The 12,562-nt window shown below is 40.2% G+C and overlaps 1 protein-coding gene across 1 annotated transcript; it reads left to right on the plus strand.

Annotated features, from left to right (window-relative positions):
- The first annotated feature begins 4,216 nt into the window (after window positions 1–4,216).
- Window positions 4,217–11,956, plus strand: TBX22 (T-box transcription factor 22). The gene is made up of 8 exons (XM_017668489.2): window positions 4,217–4,394; window positions 4,995–5,175; window positions 6,033–6,134; window positions 7,476–7,650; window positions 8,493–8,657; window positions 9,029–9,093; window positions 9,477–9,562; window positions 11,346–11,956. Exons 1-8 carry the CDS (start codon window positions 4,220–4,222, stop codon window positions 11,954–11,956), a joined length of 1,560 nt encoding a protein of 519 aa, XP_017523978.1. The 5' UTR covers window positions 4,217–4,219.
- The last annotated feature ends 606 nt before the right edge of the window (window positions 11,957–12,562 follow it).

The raw sequence follows: 12,562 nt of genomic DNA on the forward strand, positions 1-12,562 counted from the left end.
TAGAAATAAAAGCTTAGAAGAAAGGGATTAAATGTTAAAAATGATTTGTCTAAGTTCACTTAGAAAGTAGCAAAGTCAGAATTTCAATCAGTTCATAGTGAATCTAAAGCCTGTCTTCTTCCTACATGCTGTACTACTTGAGCCTTTTTCCTTTTTGTTAATTATGGTCCTAGGAATTTATGTAGACAGTCAAATTTGCTTTCAGGTTTTATGATTCTGAAATAGTTTATAGCATATAACTTCCCTATTCACAGAACTGGTAGTATTGAAGAAGGAGGAGGAAAGAAAAAAGACCTAGAAGAAAACCAAGGTGATATTCCAAATTTTTGTCAAGATAAATGTATTTATCAAGATTCTTTTGGTTGCAAGTTATGGAAACCCAGCTGAAACTCACTTAAGTAAACAAAGATGATTTATTTGTTCAAGTAGCTTAGCTAGTTCAGGCAAAGTAGAATTCAGGTACTCAACATGTTGTGAAGAAACTAACTGTATTTCTTGACTCTGTTTTCCTAGAGATTTATTCTAGGTAGGTTTTCTGAAAATAATGGCAAAGATGGTGGTCAGAAATTTATTTCAAATTCACATTCTACAAGATTGGAACTATGCCAAAATATTTTAGTGGTGGGGAATAAGGGTGAATGGAGAGAAGGAAGCATAAACAAATTCACCCATGAAGCTGGGCTTTTGCCAATGTGTAGCACTAGGTTTCCAGTGAGTCTCAAAGCATTTTATTTCACTTATACTTAATATAGATATATATTTGAAATATTTATCAATTTATTTCATTTGTTTCATTTCCTCCCTTATAACTTAAAAGTAGCAATTGGAATACCTCCACATGGTTTTGACATCATCCCTTTAGGTAGTAAGTACTGCAGAACACAGGGGACTGTGTTTTCCTCCAGGCAGACTTAGCCATTTATACATAAGTTTTTCTTCAAATAACCCATATTGCCTATATAGAAAGCTAGAGAAGACATAAATGTTTTCCCTTAACATGTCATAAATTTCTGAGAAGTGTAACATTTTCAAATACATTAGCTTAATTATGAACATCTTTAATGCACATACAGTTCACCAGAAGCAATATTGTCAGGGCTGACCATGTTCTGTGTGTGCACTAATTCACATACCTATTTATAGTGATTAATAAGATATTGGAATATTTGTTAGAGAATTACAAATTGCTTTTATTCCCTTAAATCAGGTTCAGATTTCATATTCAGTAAGAGATCTAAGACACTATATATCCCATAAGGCACATCATATCCTGTGTATCCCCATAGATATTTCATAGATTTGGTTTGTATTTTAATGCCACAAATTCATTTTTCCTTCACGTGATAAATTATCTATGTGTTCCCAGCTGTAACTATTTTTTTTTGCAAGTCAAAATCAGCATTTTACTCTAATGGTTTTCCAACTCTTAAACTTTTTTACAATTACTCTTTTTTCTAATGTAGAGACTTGGAAATCCCAGACCCTTGCTCTCTGTTCCACATGGGCTAAAGAATCCCTTATAAAAGTTTCTGGGCATTCCTGGCTGAAACAAAGGGAATACTCAAAAAAAGACTTCCAGCTGTGGAAAAGGAATTGCTGTCATATATGTATGTCCCTAGTGCCCCCAGTACCTGACAGCCCTTCAGCAGCTGAACAGAATGCTCCTTGGAAGTGGTAGACAAGTCTCTCCTTTTACACAGCCTTTGTCCATTTTAAGGAAAAGTAGGAGCCAGCCCAGGAAGATATTCCAGGAGACACCAGAATCAAAGCTGGTACTGAGGCTTGCAATAAGTTTCAGATGAAAGCTAACAAGAATGAACTACACCTTTGTACACAAGAGAGAGAGCTGAGCTCCATTTCTCCCAGTGATGTCATCAGACAGATACTGAACTGGGAATCGAAAAAAGTTTATACTACAGAATAAGAAGTCCTGGCTGACTAAATTACATGTGAGTAATAAATACTGAGGAAGAATTTTCTCCTAAGAAAGGAATTTATATCTCAAGATACATTATTTCCTTGACTTAAAAATCACACCAGATAGTGGTCTAAAATACTAGAGCAGACATTGCAATAAACATCTTTTGCCTTATTTTTACAGAAACTTTGTTAAAAAAAAAACTACCAAGAAAAGTCTTCCCTTTCTGCACAAGGTAATGTTCTGCTTTTTAGCAATAAAATGAGTCAGGGTTCAAAAGCAAGGAAATACCCATATTGGGAGACAAATCCAAGTGCTGCATTGTGATTAACCATCCAAATTTAACAAATGAACTCTTGACTTTTCTGTTTTTGAGCTGTGTCTTTTCACTAACAACATACAATGGACAAACATATATCTTCTAATTAAGAAGGGATGGACAAAGGCATTAATGTCCTCTCCCTCCCCTTTAATGGCCACACAAAGAAACAAATGCCCATGGAACTGTGACTAAGATCACATCCAGACCTGTCTCTTTTCCAAACCAAGTGCCTTATACACTGTCCTTGTATGGGCCTCACTCTGCCCTTTAGAGCAGGTACTGTGGCTTTCCCAGACCTTCATGGACAGCAGTGAGTAAATAGTTATTGAACCAAACCCTTCTACAGCATTCAGGCTGTAATTAACCTTTTGCCATACTATCATACCATCAGATGCTGAAAGTCTCTGATCGCCTAAAGATCTTCTTCCAAAATGACTCAAGTCTCCAAGAGGGCTCCCCCATCGCCACTACCATTATCACTGTACACTTGTACCTAAGAAACTGAAACTACAGGCCACCAAAAGTATTTTACTGTTAAACTCCAGTACTGAGATACTACTAATGTATTCAAGTTCCATCCAGTTTTTAACAGTTAGATTGGCTTTAAATTTCCTCTGAACAAATATATCAGAGAACAAGAGAACCTTTCTGAGAAGGTGCAAATGTCATTCATTAGTTAGGATGCAGTCTGTGAAAAAGTCTAGGGGTACTTGATTTACTTCTTATAAAAAGTGGGTGGCAAAGTCCCACACACACATACTTCTCATGTCTGTGTGCATAAACATGCTCCTTGGAAGTGGTAGGCAAGTCTCTCCTTTACACAGCCTTTGTCCATTTTAAGGAAAAGTAGGAGCCAGCCCAGGAAGATATTCCAGGAGACACCAGAATCAATTATTTGAACGCCGCATTTTAAGGTGCTGCATCCTTGGGAACAAAGTTCTGGTTGTGTTCTGCCAGGGGCCCTGGAGTCCTTAGGTTACATTTGCTGATTAAGTCATTTGTGTAAGAAGAAGCTGTGTGTAGGAATATTGGGCTCCAGTATAAGCGGGACTTGAAGGTCCAGGTTTCCTTTGATCATTGACAGTGGGCATCTGGGACCCTTTTGCCTGCCAATGCCCTTGCCTTCCCTTTCGGATAGAGAGCAGGAACTAGCACACTGCCCACTCAGTTTGAGATGCATAATATAGAAATAACGTGCCTTAAAGCTTGCACTCCTGTTTTCCCAGTGTGCTCACTGAAGAACAAAAGACTCCAAAACACTTTTCTGAATCAATTCAAATAATATTTGCACTTTTGTTTGGAAAGTGACCCTTTATGGGCAAATATTTCACATGTCTTACTTCCATAATTTAATGTAGAGCAGTAATTTTGTGTATTCCTCCTCCTGACTATTCTGAGCCCCTTTTCAGCCAACTCCAATCCCCCTCCACCCCTACTCCCTGTCAGACTCTGAAGTGTCACTCATGGTATTTTTTTTATGCTTTCAACAATTTCCAAAACAAACAGTAGAGAGTGTGATCCGCAGAGTGAGTGAGTATTCACTCAGTCGGTTGCAACAGTACCTCCCAACCCCAGTGGTCTTAGCCTCCATTGGCGGTAGGGTTCTCCCTAAAAGGCTGGCGCTTGCCAATCTCTGCACTATGCCAGGTATTTGAATTAGGGATTTGAAGACTGATTGTCCACACATGTCTATTGGGAGGGAGGAAACCGCAAAGGGAAGGGAGACTAGATTCCAGAGGACTTTGGCTACAGTTTGATCTTCCTTTATTTTCATTCTGTCTATTCAGAGAATATATATGTATATATATACACACACACATGAAATACAGACACACAATTTTTTTTCTTTGAATACAGATCCAGAAATTGTTTTTTCTGCTTTCCCTCCTTAGCCTGTCCTTTGCGCCCTCCCTCCTACTCCCTCCCTAACCCAGCTCAGGTTGAAACTGCAGTACACATTCCCTTCTCCCCTTCCAGGGATGGCTCTGAGCTCCCGTGCGCACAGCTTCTCGGTGGAAGCCTTGGTGGGGAGACCCAGCAAAAGAAAACTTCAAGATCCAAGAGAGGAGGTGCAGCCTGAATTGCTAGAGAAAGAGGGCAGAGAGGAGGAGGAGAAAAGGAGCTGCGCTGAAGGAAAAAAGATCGAGCAGAGGGGTAAGTATCCCTATCCGCAGCCCCAAGCCCTGAGAACAATTTCCCAGCAAATTTCAGCCTAGCCAGCGACGCTGAGGGAGGGGGGCTAGCCCTACCCGAGGAGGTACTGGCCCAGCTGGATGCCCGAGTTCGGGGCTGTGGGGACATCTTCGCCATCTAGATGTAGGGGAAGTTTCAGAGACTCCAAGTTCAGCCTGTAGTGTTGTGGTTCATTTGAGGGGAATGGGAGGGCCCCCTATGTTTGTGAAGGGAAACTCTCCAAATTTCCTCAAGCCCTGAGTGCCAGAGGGTGGCTGCTGCTTGGGGTAGGAAGCAGGGCGCGCACCCAGACTTCGAGGGGATCCAGCCTTGGGATCCAAAAATCTCCGACAGATTGAAGATGGCGAATTTGAAAGTGGGCTGTGCCTTTCACAAGGTGAAACAGGGGCCCCTTTCTCTTCATCAGGAGGCCACAGTGGGTGTTATGGGGAACTTGGAGATCGGCCACCAAGGCTCCCAGGAAGAGATGAGGCCGGTCTGTTCCAAGAAAAGGCTTAAGCGAGAAGGGCGTGAGCGAACTGCGAAGCTCTCTCAACCTCTTGGCGTTTCTGTGTCCTTCAGAAAAACGACCCAAGACAGAGCCCTCAGCAACTGCTTTCTTGGGCTGTAGCGGCAGCGGCAACCGTAACAGCGGCGAAAGTCTGGAAGAGAAAAATGTTATACAAGTGGAGCTTCAAGGATACGAGCTGTGGAAGAGATTCCATGATATTGGAACTGAAATGATCATTACCAAGGCCGGAAGGTTTGGCTCTGCCCAAGCTGTTCAAGGGTGAACACAGTAGGCGTTTCTTGTACCGCTCGCATAAGATTCAGTACCTCCAGTTTTATGCTCTAGTAACCCTCCCCACCCCCCACATCTCCACACCTCCACAGGTATTAGAAAGCCACTGCCTTTCATCAACCAAAATAGGGCAATGCCTGGCCCCATGTTAGTGGCTCAGCTTTTCTGAACACCAGGGTTCCAAGAACTCATTCTCCCAGCTCTTGACTGTGTGGTATATGACAAAAATTATACTTGCCAAGGCAGATGCCATATGCCACCCTACATTTTAAACCATGGTTAGGCCTCTCTGTTAAAGCATCACTATTATCAGTGGACAATACCCCAAGTTCTGGACCTGTGACCAAACACCTGTACCTTGTCCAGTTCAGTTTGAAGTGGGCCTTTCCAGCTTCCACCTTTTGCTGTGGAGCAGCTTCTCCAAGGCTGTTGGGTAATTTTTGTGTGTGTGAATCTTGCTAATTTCAATCTTTCTCAAATCTGCCTCACAGGAAGTACTGCTGAAAACTCAGGCACAGGAACAGCTTTTTTCTCCTACTTTTTTCTTTTCTATAGCTTTTTTATTTTTGTGGTGGTGGGGAGTTGGGGTGGACAAAGCCTTGTGGTAAGAATACTTTGCTCCACTCAGAAATCCTGCACTTATTCAGTCAAGTGTACAACCAACAGTCTTTCTTCATGTAGTACATGTTATTCCCTGAACTTGACCGAGAGTGGGTAAAGCACTGTGAATTCCCTAACGTTTTATTTTTTTTCCCAACCAGGCCTCACTCCAAATGTTTCTAAAAGTGTCCAGGTCAGTCACTCTTTTCTCTCCACAGGCGAATGTTCCCCTCTGTTCGGGTCAAGGTGAAAGGGCTGGAGCCAGACAAACAGTACTATGTGACTATGGATGTGGTGCCAGTAGATTCAAAACGCTATAGGTAACGAAATCCAAGCAATGGAACTCCAGTCTCAGGCTGGGAATGGGGTTTCTGAACAATGGTATGGGAGAGTGCTGTTTTGAAAACTATTACAGGCAGTGGGATTGCTCTCCCTTTGGCTTTGGGAGTTTACTTTTCTCAATTAAGAGCAGGCTTTCTCCCCTCTCACTCCTGGAATGCAAGTGCCAACTGGTACTTCACTGTGCCCCAAACTTCTTGCCTACCCGCTGGTCTGTCCTTGCTGTGCAAACTGCAGAAGGTGTAGGCTCAGGCAGCTAGGAGGGAAGCTGAAGGAATTTGAGGAGAAATGCCAGAGCTTCTGGGGACAGACTGGACTCTGGGCTGTGCTACTTTGGCATCAGGGTCCTGGAGCAGTGTCCTAATTTGCAATCCAAGGCTAGTATAATAGTTATATCACCTAGGTCCATGTTTTTTTCCTTCCTTAGCTTCTCTCTTGAAGTGGTGGCCAAGTCCCAAAGATTACATGTAACTTTATCTTCTGATGTAGGCTCTATACTTAGAGCAGGCTAAAAGTGGCTGAACTGATCTAAAGCCAATAGACTCTTCCGTGCTAGCACCCCAGGATCGCTTTTGCCAGTGCTTTGCTCCGGGGATATGGGGGTTCTGCGCGAGCCTTCCCTAATTCCAGCTGCGGACTTTAGACCGAAATCGGTGTCTAGCCTTCCTGTGAATCTGCCCGCATCAGGCCCAGTGCTGTGTTTTGAGAGACAGGAAGAGACAATTTAAGAGCCTGCTGGGCGGCAGCCTGGAAATAGCAGAACAAGCTGTTTGCCTATGGCGTTTAAGTTAGTTTGGCAATGCAGCACACAATTGAGCGGTTGAGATAGGAAACTGTGAAAATCATTCCCCAGCCGTATGGGTTAGAGTTCCTGGTGGTGGTATTCTGATGTCAAGTTTTGTTGGCGAAAGCGCTTCGACGACCACTGGTGGAGGTGGGCTGGATAGGCACCTTCCCCACCCTTCTGCTTCTCGGACGCTTCTGGCCTGCAGCGCAAGGATTTTTCGGGTGTCTCTGCGCTGTAAAACAGGTTAGATCAATTGCTGTTGGAGTTTCTGCGAGGAAATAAAAACCAGACGTGGAAAAAATTCCACGATATGCTTGCTTGGAACTTCATTGCATTTTAATGACATAGGCTTATTTACCATTTGCTTTCTCTCCCTGAATACTCTGTGGAAATCAAGCTGGATCTTCTACTAGTTGTTTCTAGGATTAGCGGTGAATTTAGCCTAAGGCCCTTAGGAACTCATCCCAGCAGGCTTCCTCTCATGCTCCCGGCTTTGCCCTGCCTGAACCCAAACCCATACTCTGCGCCTTTTCAGGTACATGTACCACAGCTCACAGTGGATGGTAGCTGGGAATACGGACTACTCGTGCATCACTCCCAGGTTCTATGTTCACCCAGACTCGCCGTGCTCAGGAGAGACCTGGATGCGTCAAATTATCAGCTTTGATCGCGTGAAACTCACAAACAACGAGATGGACGACAAAGGCCATGTAAGTGGATGCAGTCCTTTGCCTGAGGAGGGAAGGGAGATGCCAGTATGTTAGCTGCGGGTCTCCTGGAGAGGCCAAGGTGGCTTCTCCCAGATGAATTAGTTGTGGTATTTAGGCACTGTCCAAGTTCTGGAGCTTTGACCAAAGTAGCTCCTGTGGCCTTTGTTTGTCCTCTGAAAGTGCTGGGGTTTGGGGAAGGTGAGCAAAGGGAGTTAGAGGATCAAATGAAACTTGTCAAAGCCAAAATGCCTGGTCTGGGTAGTAAAGGAATGCCTCCTGGAGCTCTCTGGCATCTCAGCCTCCAGGCAGTCACTGTGGGCTCTGATTGTCCTCCCCTAAAGTGCACCTTCTTATGGCATGGTGTAGTGAAAATATCCCCCACAGCCCTTCCCCATAGCTGACCTTTTCAGATCTTGATTTTGAGCCTTCTTCCCAGGCGCACACTTGGTCCTGCCATGCCTAGCCTGGCCTTGTATTGGCCACAAAAGGAGAAAAGGCTCCAAGGATTAAGAGGTGGAGGGTGTCAGATAGTTGCCCATCAATTGCCATAAGCCCAGGGAATCACCACATGACCTCCCATGTGGTGCAGGAAAGGTCCCCATCTGAAAGTGGAATTACTGCTGCCTGGTGATGCTGTGGTGCCCTGCTCCAGAAATCCTTTAGCCTTGAGGGCCTCTGTCCTATAGGCCAAATGGTACAGAAAAGTCCTTGTGAGGGTAGCTTAGTTTATCTGTTTTAGTCTCACTTTTGTGTGTGGGCATGTTAGGGGTGCTAATGAGAGGGGGCTAGTGTTTGGGAGGGAAAGACAATTTCTAGGTAGCATTTGATGATTTCCCCTACAGATCATTCTTCAGTCCATGCACAAGTACAAGCCCCGTGTGCACGTGATGGAACAGGACAGCAGGGTGGACCTGTCCCGGAGTCAATCCCTGCCCATTGAAGGGGTTAAAACGTTCTCCTTTAAAGAAACTGAGTTCACCACGGTGACAGCTTACCAAAATCAGCAGGTAAAGCCACCTAGGTAGGTCCCAAGCAGGCAGGGATGGTCTCTAGGGAACTCTCTTGGGATAAAGGCAAGCTGCACTATATGGATTGAATTTTCCATGATTAAAGAAAAACATGGTCTTATATTGCATTGTTATCAAGACAAGTTTGACTATGAATTGTGTAGATCTTGAGTTAGAAAGGGGAGCAGAATAAATTGTAACAGGAAAGAAAGGAGATAACCAGTCCAAATCTGACTTAACAATATGTTTGTTTATTTAATATGCCATGTGACACGTTGAAAAGTGTTTTGTGGTTATAACCATTGAAAACAATGGTGATAGTGTTATTATTGAGGGTACTGACTTAATTTTTCTGTCTTTTGAATCCACAGATTACCAAACTGAAAATAGACAGGAATCCTTTTGCTAAAGGATTTAGAGATTCTGGAAGAAACAGGTAAGCAACTTTACAATCATATCTGATATTTATATAACCCTTTAATAAGTAATAAAGATAAGGAAACTGTGGCTTAGAGACCCTATTTTTGTAATTTTGTAACTAGAAGGTAGAAAAGGAACCTAGATATTTTGTCTTCAAAATCTTGCCTCCTTCCACACCTTCTCCAACCCACTTTTAAGATACTATTTATTCTAGATTCCTGGGTTTTTATTCAGGGAATAATTACTGGGAATTTTATTCAGAAGTCTAGCTATAAAAGAAAAACATATTTAAGGCATTCACCTTCATAAAGCTGTAACAAAATAACTCAAAATGTTACGTAAATCATTAGTTTCAGGAATTACATTGTGGACTTGCTGAAAGTTGTATCTCTTTTTCAGGGGTGTATTAGATGGGCTTTTAGATATCTACGCATGGAGGCCTTCTCTCACTCTGGATTTGAAAACTTTTGGTGCAGACCCACAAGGTAAGAAAAGTTTCAATAACTTTTATTTTTAAATGTTAATGAAATACCAACAGCCAGAACCTTTGTACCAAGGTTTCTGTATTGGATTCTTCAGCATCTCACATCTCATTTTCTTTAGGATCTGCCTTTGGTGCATTTGGCCTGATTTGTGAATATATTAAATACTAACATAGATATTTTATATTTTATGAAATTTTCAGTACATGTTAAAATGACTTCCACTGAATTTTCCTATCATTTAGTTCAAATTTCCTTTTTATTGAAAGTAGGGTAAATAAATGTTGGAAACAATATTAAGCCATTACAATTAGTTTAATTGCCACAAGAATTTAAAATATTTGCAAGGTATTTGTTCTCAGGTAGTGTATTACATGGCTAAATAATAATAATAATAATTAGTGCAGGTTTTCTGGTGAAAGAATGTATACCTTTATGTACTTTGATGCTTAAAAATAAATAGAAGAGTATTAGCAAGCAACATGAAATTATTTTACCCCATTTATCTTTACTCCATTAAAGTTGTCTTTGATCATTAATTCAAGGTTACAATTATGAAGAAAATCATCAAGATTATGGTTGTTTTACATGATACCATAACAGCCAATTTAAATATGAAGAGATCAAGTCTAATCATTTGGTGAAATAATTCATTGAATTGACTGTATTAACTTGGTTTAGACAGTTGCACAGAAAAATATGAATATTTATTTGATAGTACTGCTTCAATAGCACCTTTGCAGCATGCTTTTAAAATATCCAAGTCAACACAAAGTACACTAATAAAGAAAAAATCTAAGGATGATCATTAATTATTTAAGTTTTTAAATTATTTAAGATTATTTAAGATTTCCTTAATTATTTAAGATGTCCAGAATGCTCTTAAAATGCAAAGAAAATGGATACCAAATTTAAAAATAACTTAAATGTTTAATTATAAAAGATATTTGCCATCCTGTTGATAAAAGATTAGGCTATATCTATATACATGAAATAGTTAAGAAAAACAACAGCAGCACCAAACACACACACATAGACAAATCTTGATCAGTTCAGACAAAAATCAGCTTTTAGAATTCAAACACTTACAAAAATAAAGTGTAGAGTCAATATTTTCCTGGACCTTGCAATTATCCCTAATTTAATTAGATCCTATGCAACTACAAAAGATCACCTGAGAACACTGATATGAGCACTTTCATTTCATCTTTGTATTTTTAAATTGTAAAACTGTTTAACTCTTGATATAGAGCACTATGGAAGTCTCCCCATTCATGATTTTCATATAATATGTAATGCATTTAAATATGTCATTTTAATTTATAAATATTATTTTCTTGTGAATTGATTTTTATCAGGCTGAAGCTTTCTATAGAATCTCAGTTTTTTCAATTTAATAAAGTACTTATTTAATATTTTTTTAAGTTTAAAAATATTTTAAAAACCTTGTTTTTATTTGTAAGATATAATTGGCTCGGGGTCATGTTTAATAGAGTTTCTTTTATAATTCATTGGATAAATATTGTTAAAGTACCTAGCACATTTCATTAGCACAGTGAATGCTCAATACACAGTACATATTAGTTGTGCTAAATAGTGCTAGTAGAAGATACCATATTCAGCTTTGGTGAGGGGAATGAGCATGTTCTTTCCTGAATACATTAAAAGAATAATGAACTTGCAAGGAAAGCTAATTTAAAAATGAAGCACGGATAATTATGGACATGATTACTGATTCAGTAGAAATATCAAGTTCGTTGTTTATTGACTGAATTGTAATTCACAGGTGGAAGCAGTGGCTCATCTCCAGTGACCTCTAGTGGAGGGGCTCCCTCTCCTTTGAATTCCTTGCTTTCTCCACCTTGCTCCCCGCCTACGTTTCACTTACCTCCAAGCTCCCTTGGAATGCCCTGTCCGGAGATGTACCTGCAAAATATCAGCCTGCCCCTTTTCTACAAGATTTGCCCAACAAATTTTTGGCAACAGCAGCCTCTTGTTTTGCCTCCTTCTGAAAGGCTAGAAAGGAGCAATAGTTTTCATTCTTTAGCCTCACTCATGCTTGAAGTTCCCATGTTATCTTCTCTGGGGGCCACCAATACAAAAGATGTTTCATATGAAAACTTTAATAGGCAGTGTCTACAAGCACCTGATTCTGCCAATCAAATATATGGATTACAGGCACCTGGAAATATTTTATTGCCAAACCCCATTGCCCGGGAAGCAATTGGTTGCTCTTTCCATCCTTCCTATGGCCTTTATAGGTACAATTTCTCCATTCCATCTAGACTGTTAAATGCTGCCAACCATCTCAAAGTGAATGACAACAGTCAAGTTTCTTTAAGAGAAGGCAAATGCAACCATACTCATTGGTTCCCAACAATTAATCATTGCCTTTAATGGAATAATCACATTTCTAAAACAATTAAATGTAAGCACATATTTTCTTTATTTGTAACCAAAGAAAGGTCAAGAGCTATTGGGCTTAAAAAGCCTCATTATCAGAGGGTTTTTTCTGATATGCATTTAAAGTGCCTTATCAAATATTCACAGGTTGTTATAGGTCAAATTTGAACTATAACAATCTCTCATTACAGTGGCCTTAGGCCTCAAAATAATATACTCAATAAATATTATTTGATGAGATGATAGACTACCACTAAAAATTGTTTCAGGTGACAAAACTCTTTATAGTGAAGTCCTTTACCATGACAACTGCCCCTTACATATTGACAATGGCTAAAAGAAGATGGATTTAATTCTTGTGAAAACAATGAAACAATTTCAGTTTTATCTATGAATATTGGCTTCATTGTGATTATCTATTTTTGTAATTGTAGAAGAAAATTTCATTGTTCCTTTGTCTTATACTTTTATACTCTTGTTGGAGTTACCAATCTTAATTTTAAGGTATAAATAAAGACACAAACTTTCAAATATGAATCTTTGCAGTCTAAAGACAATTTAACCCTTAAGGAAGACAAAGATTAAATGAAAAGCAAATAT

The sequence above is a fragment of the Manis javanica genome, chromosome X (assembly GCF_040802235.1).
Source record: "Manis javanica isolate MJ-LG chromosome X, MJ_LKY, whole genome shotgun sequence".
NCBI classification, from domain to species: Eukaryota; Metazoa; Chordata; class Mammalia; order Pholidota; family Manidae; genus Manis; species Manis javanica.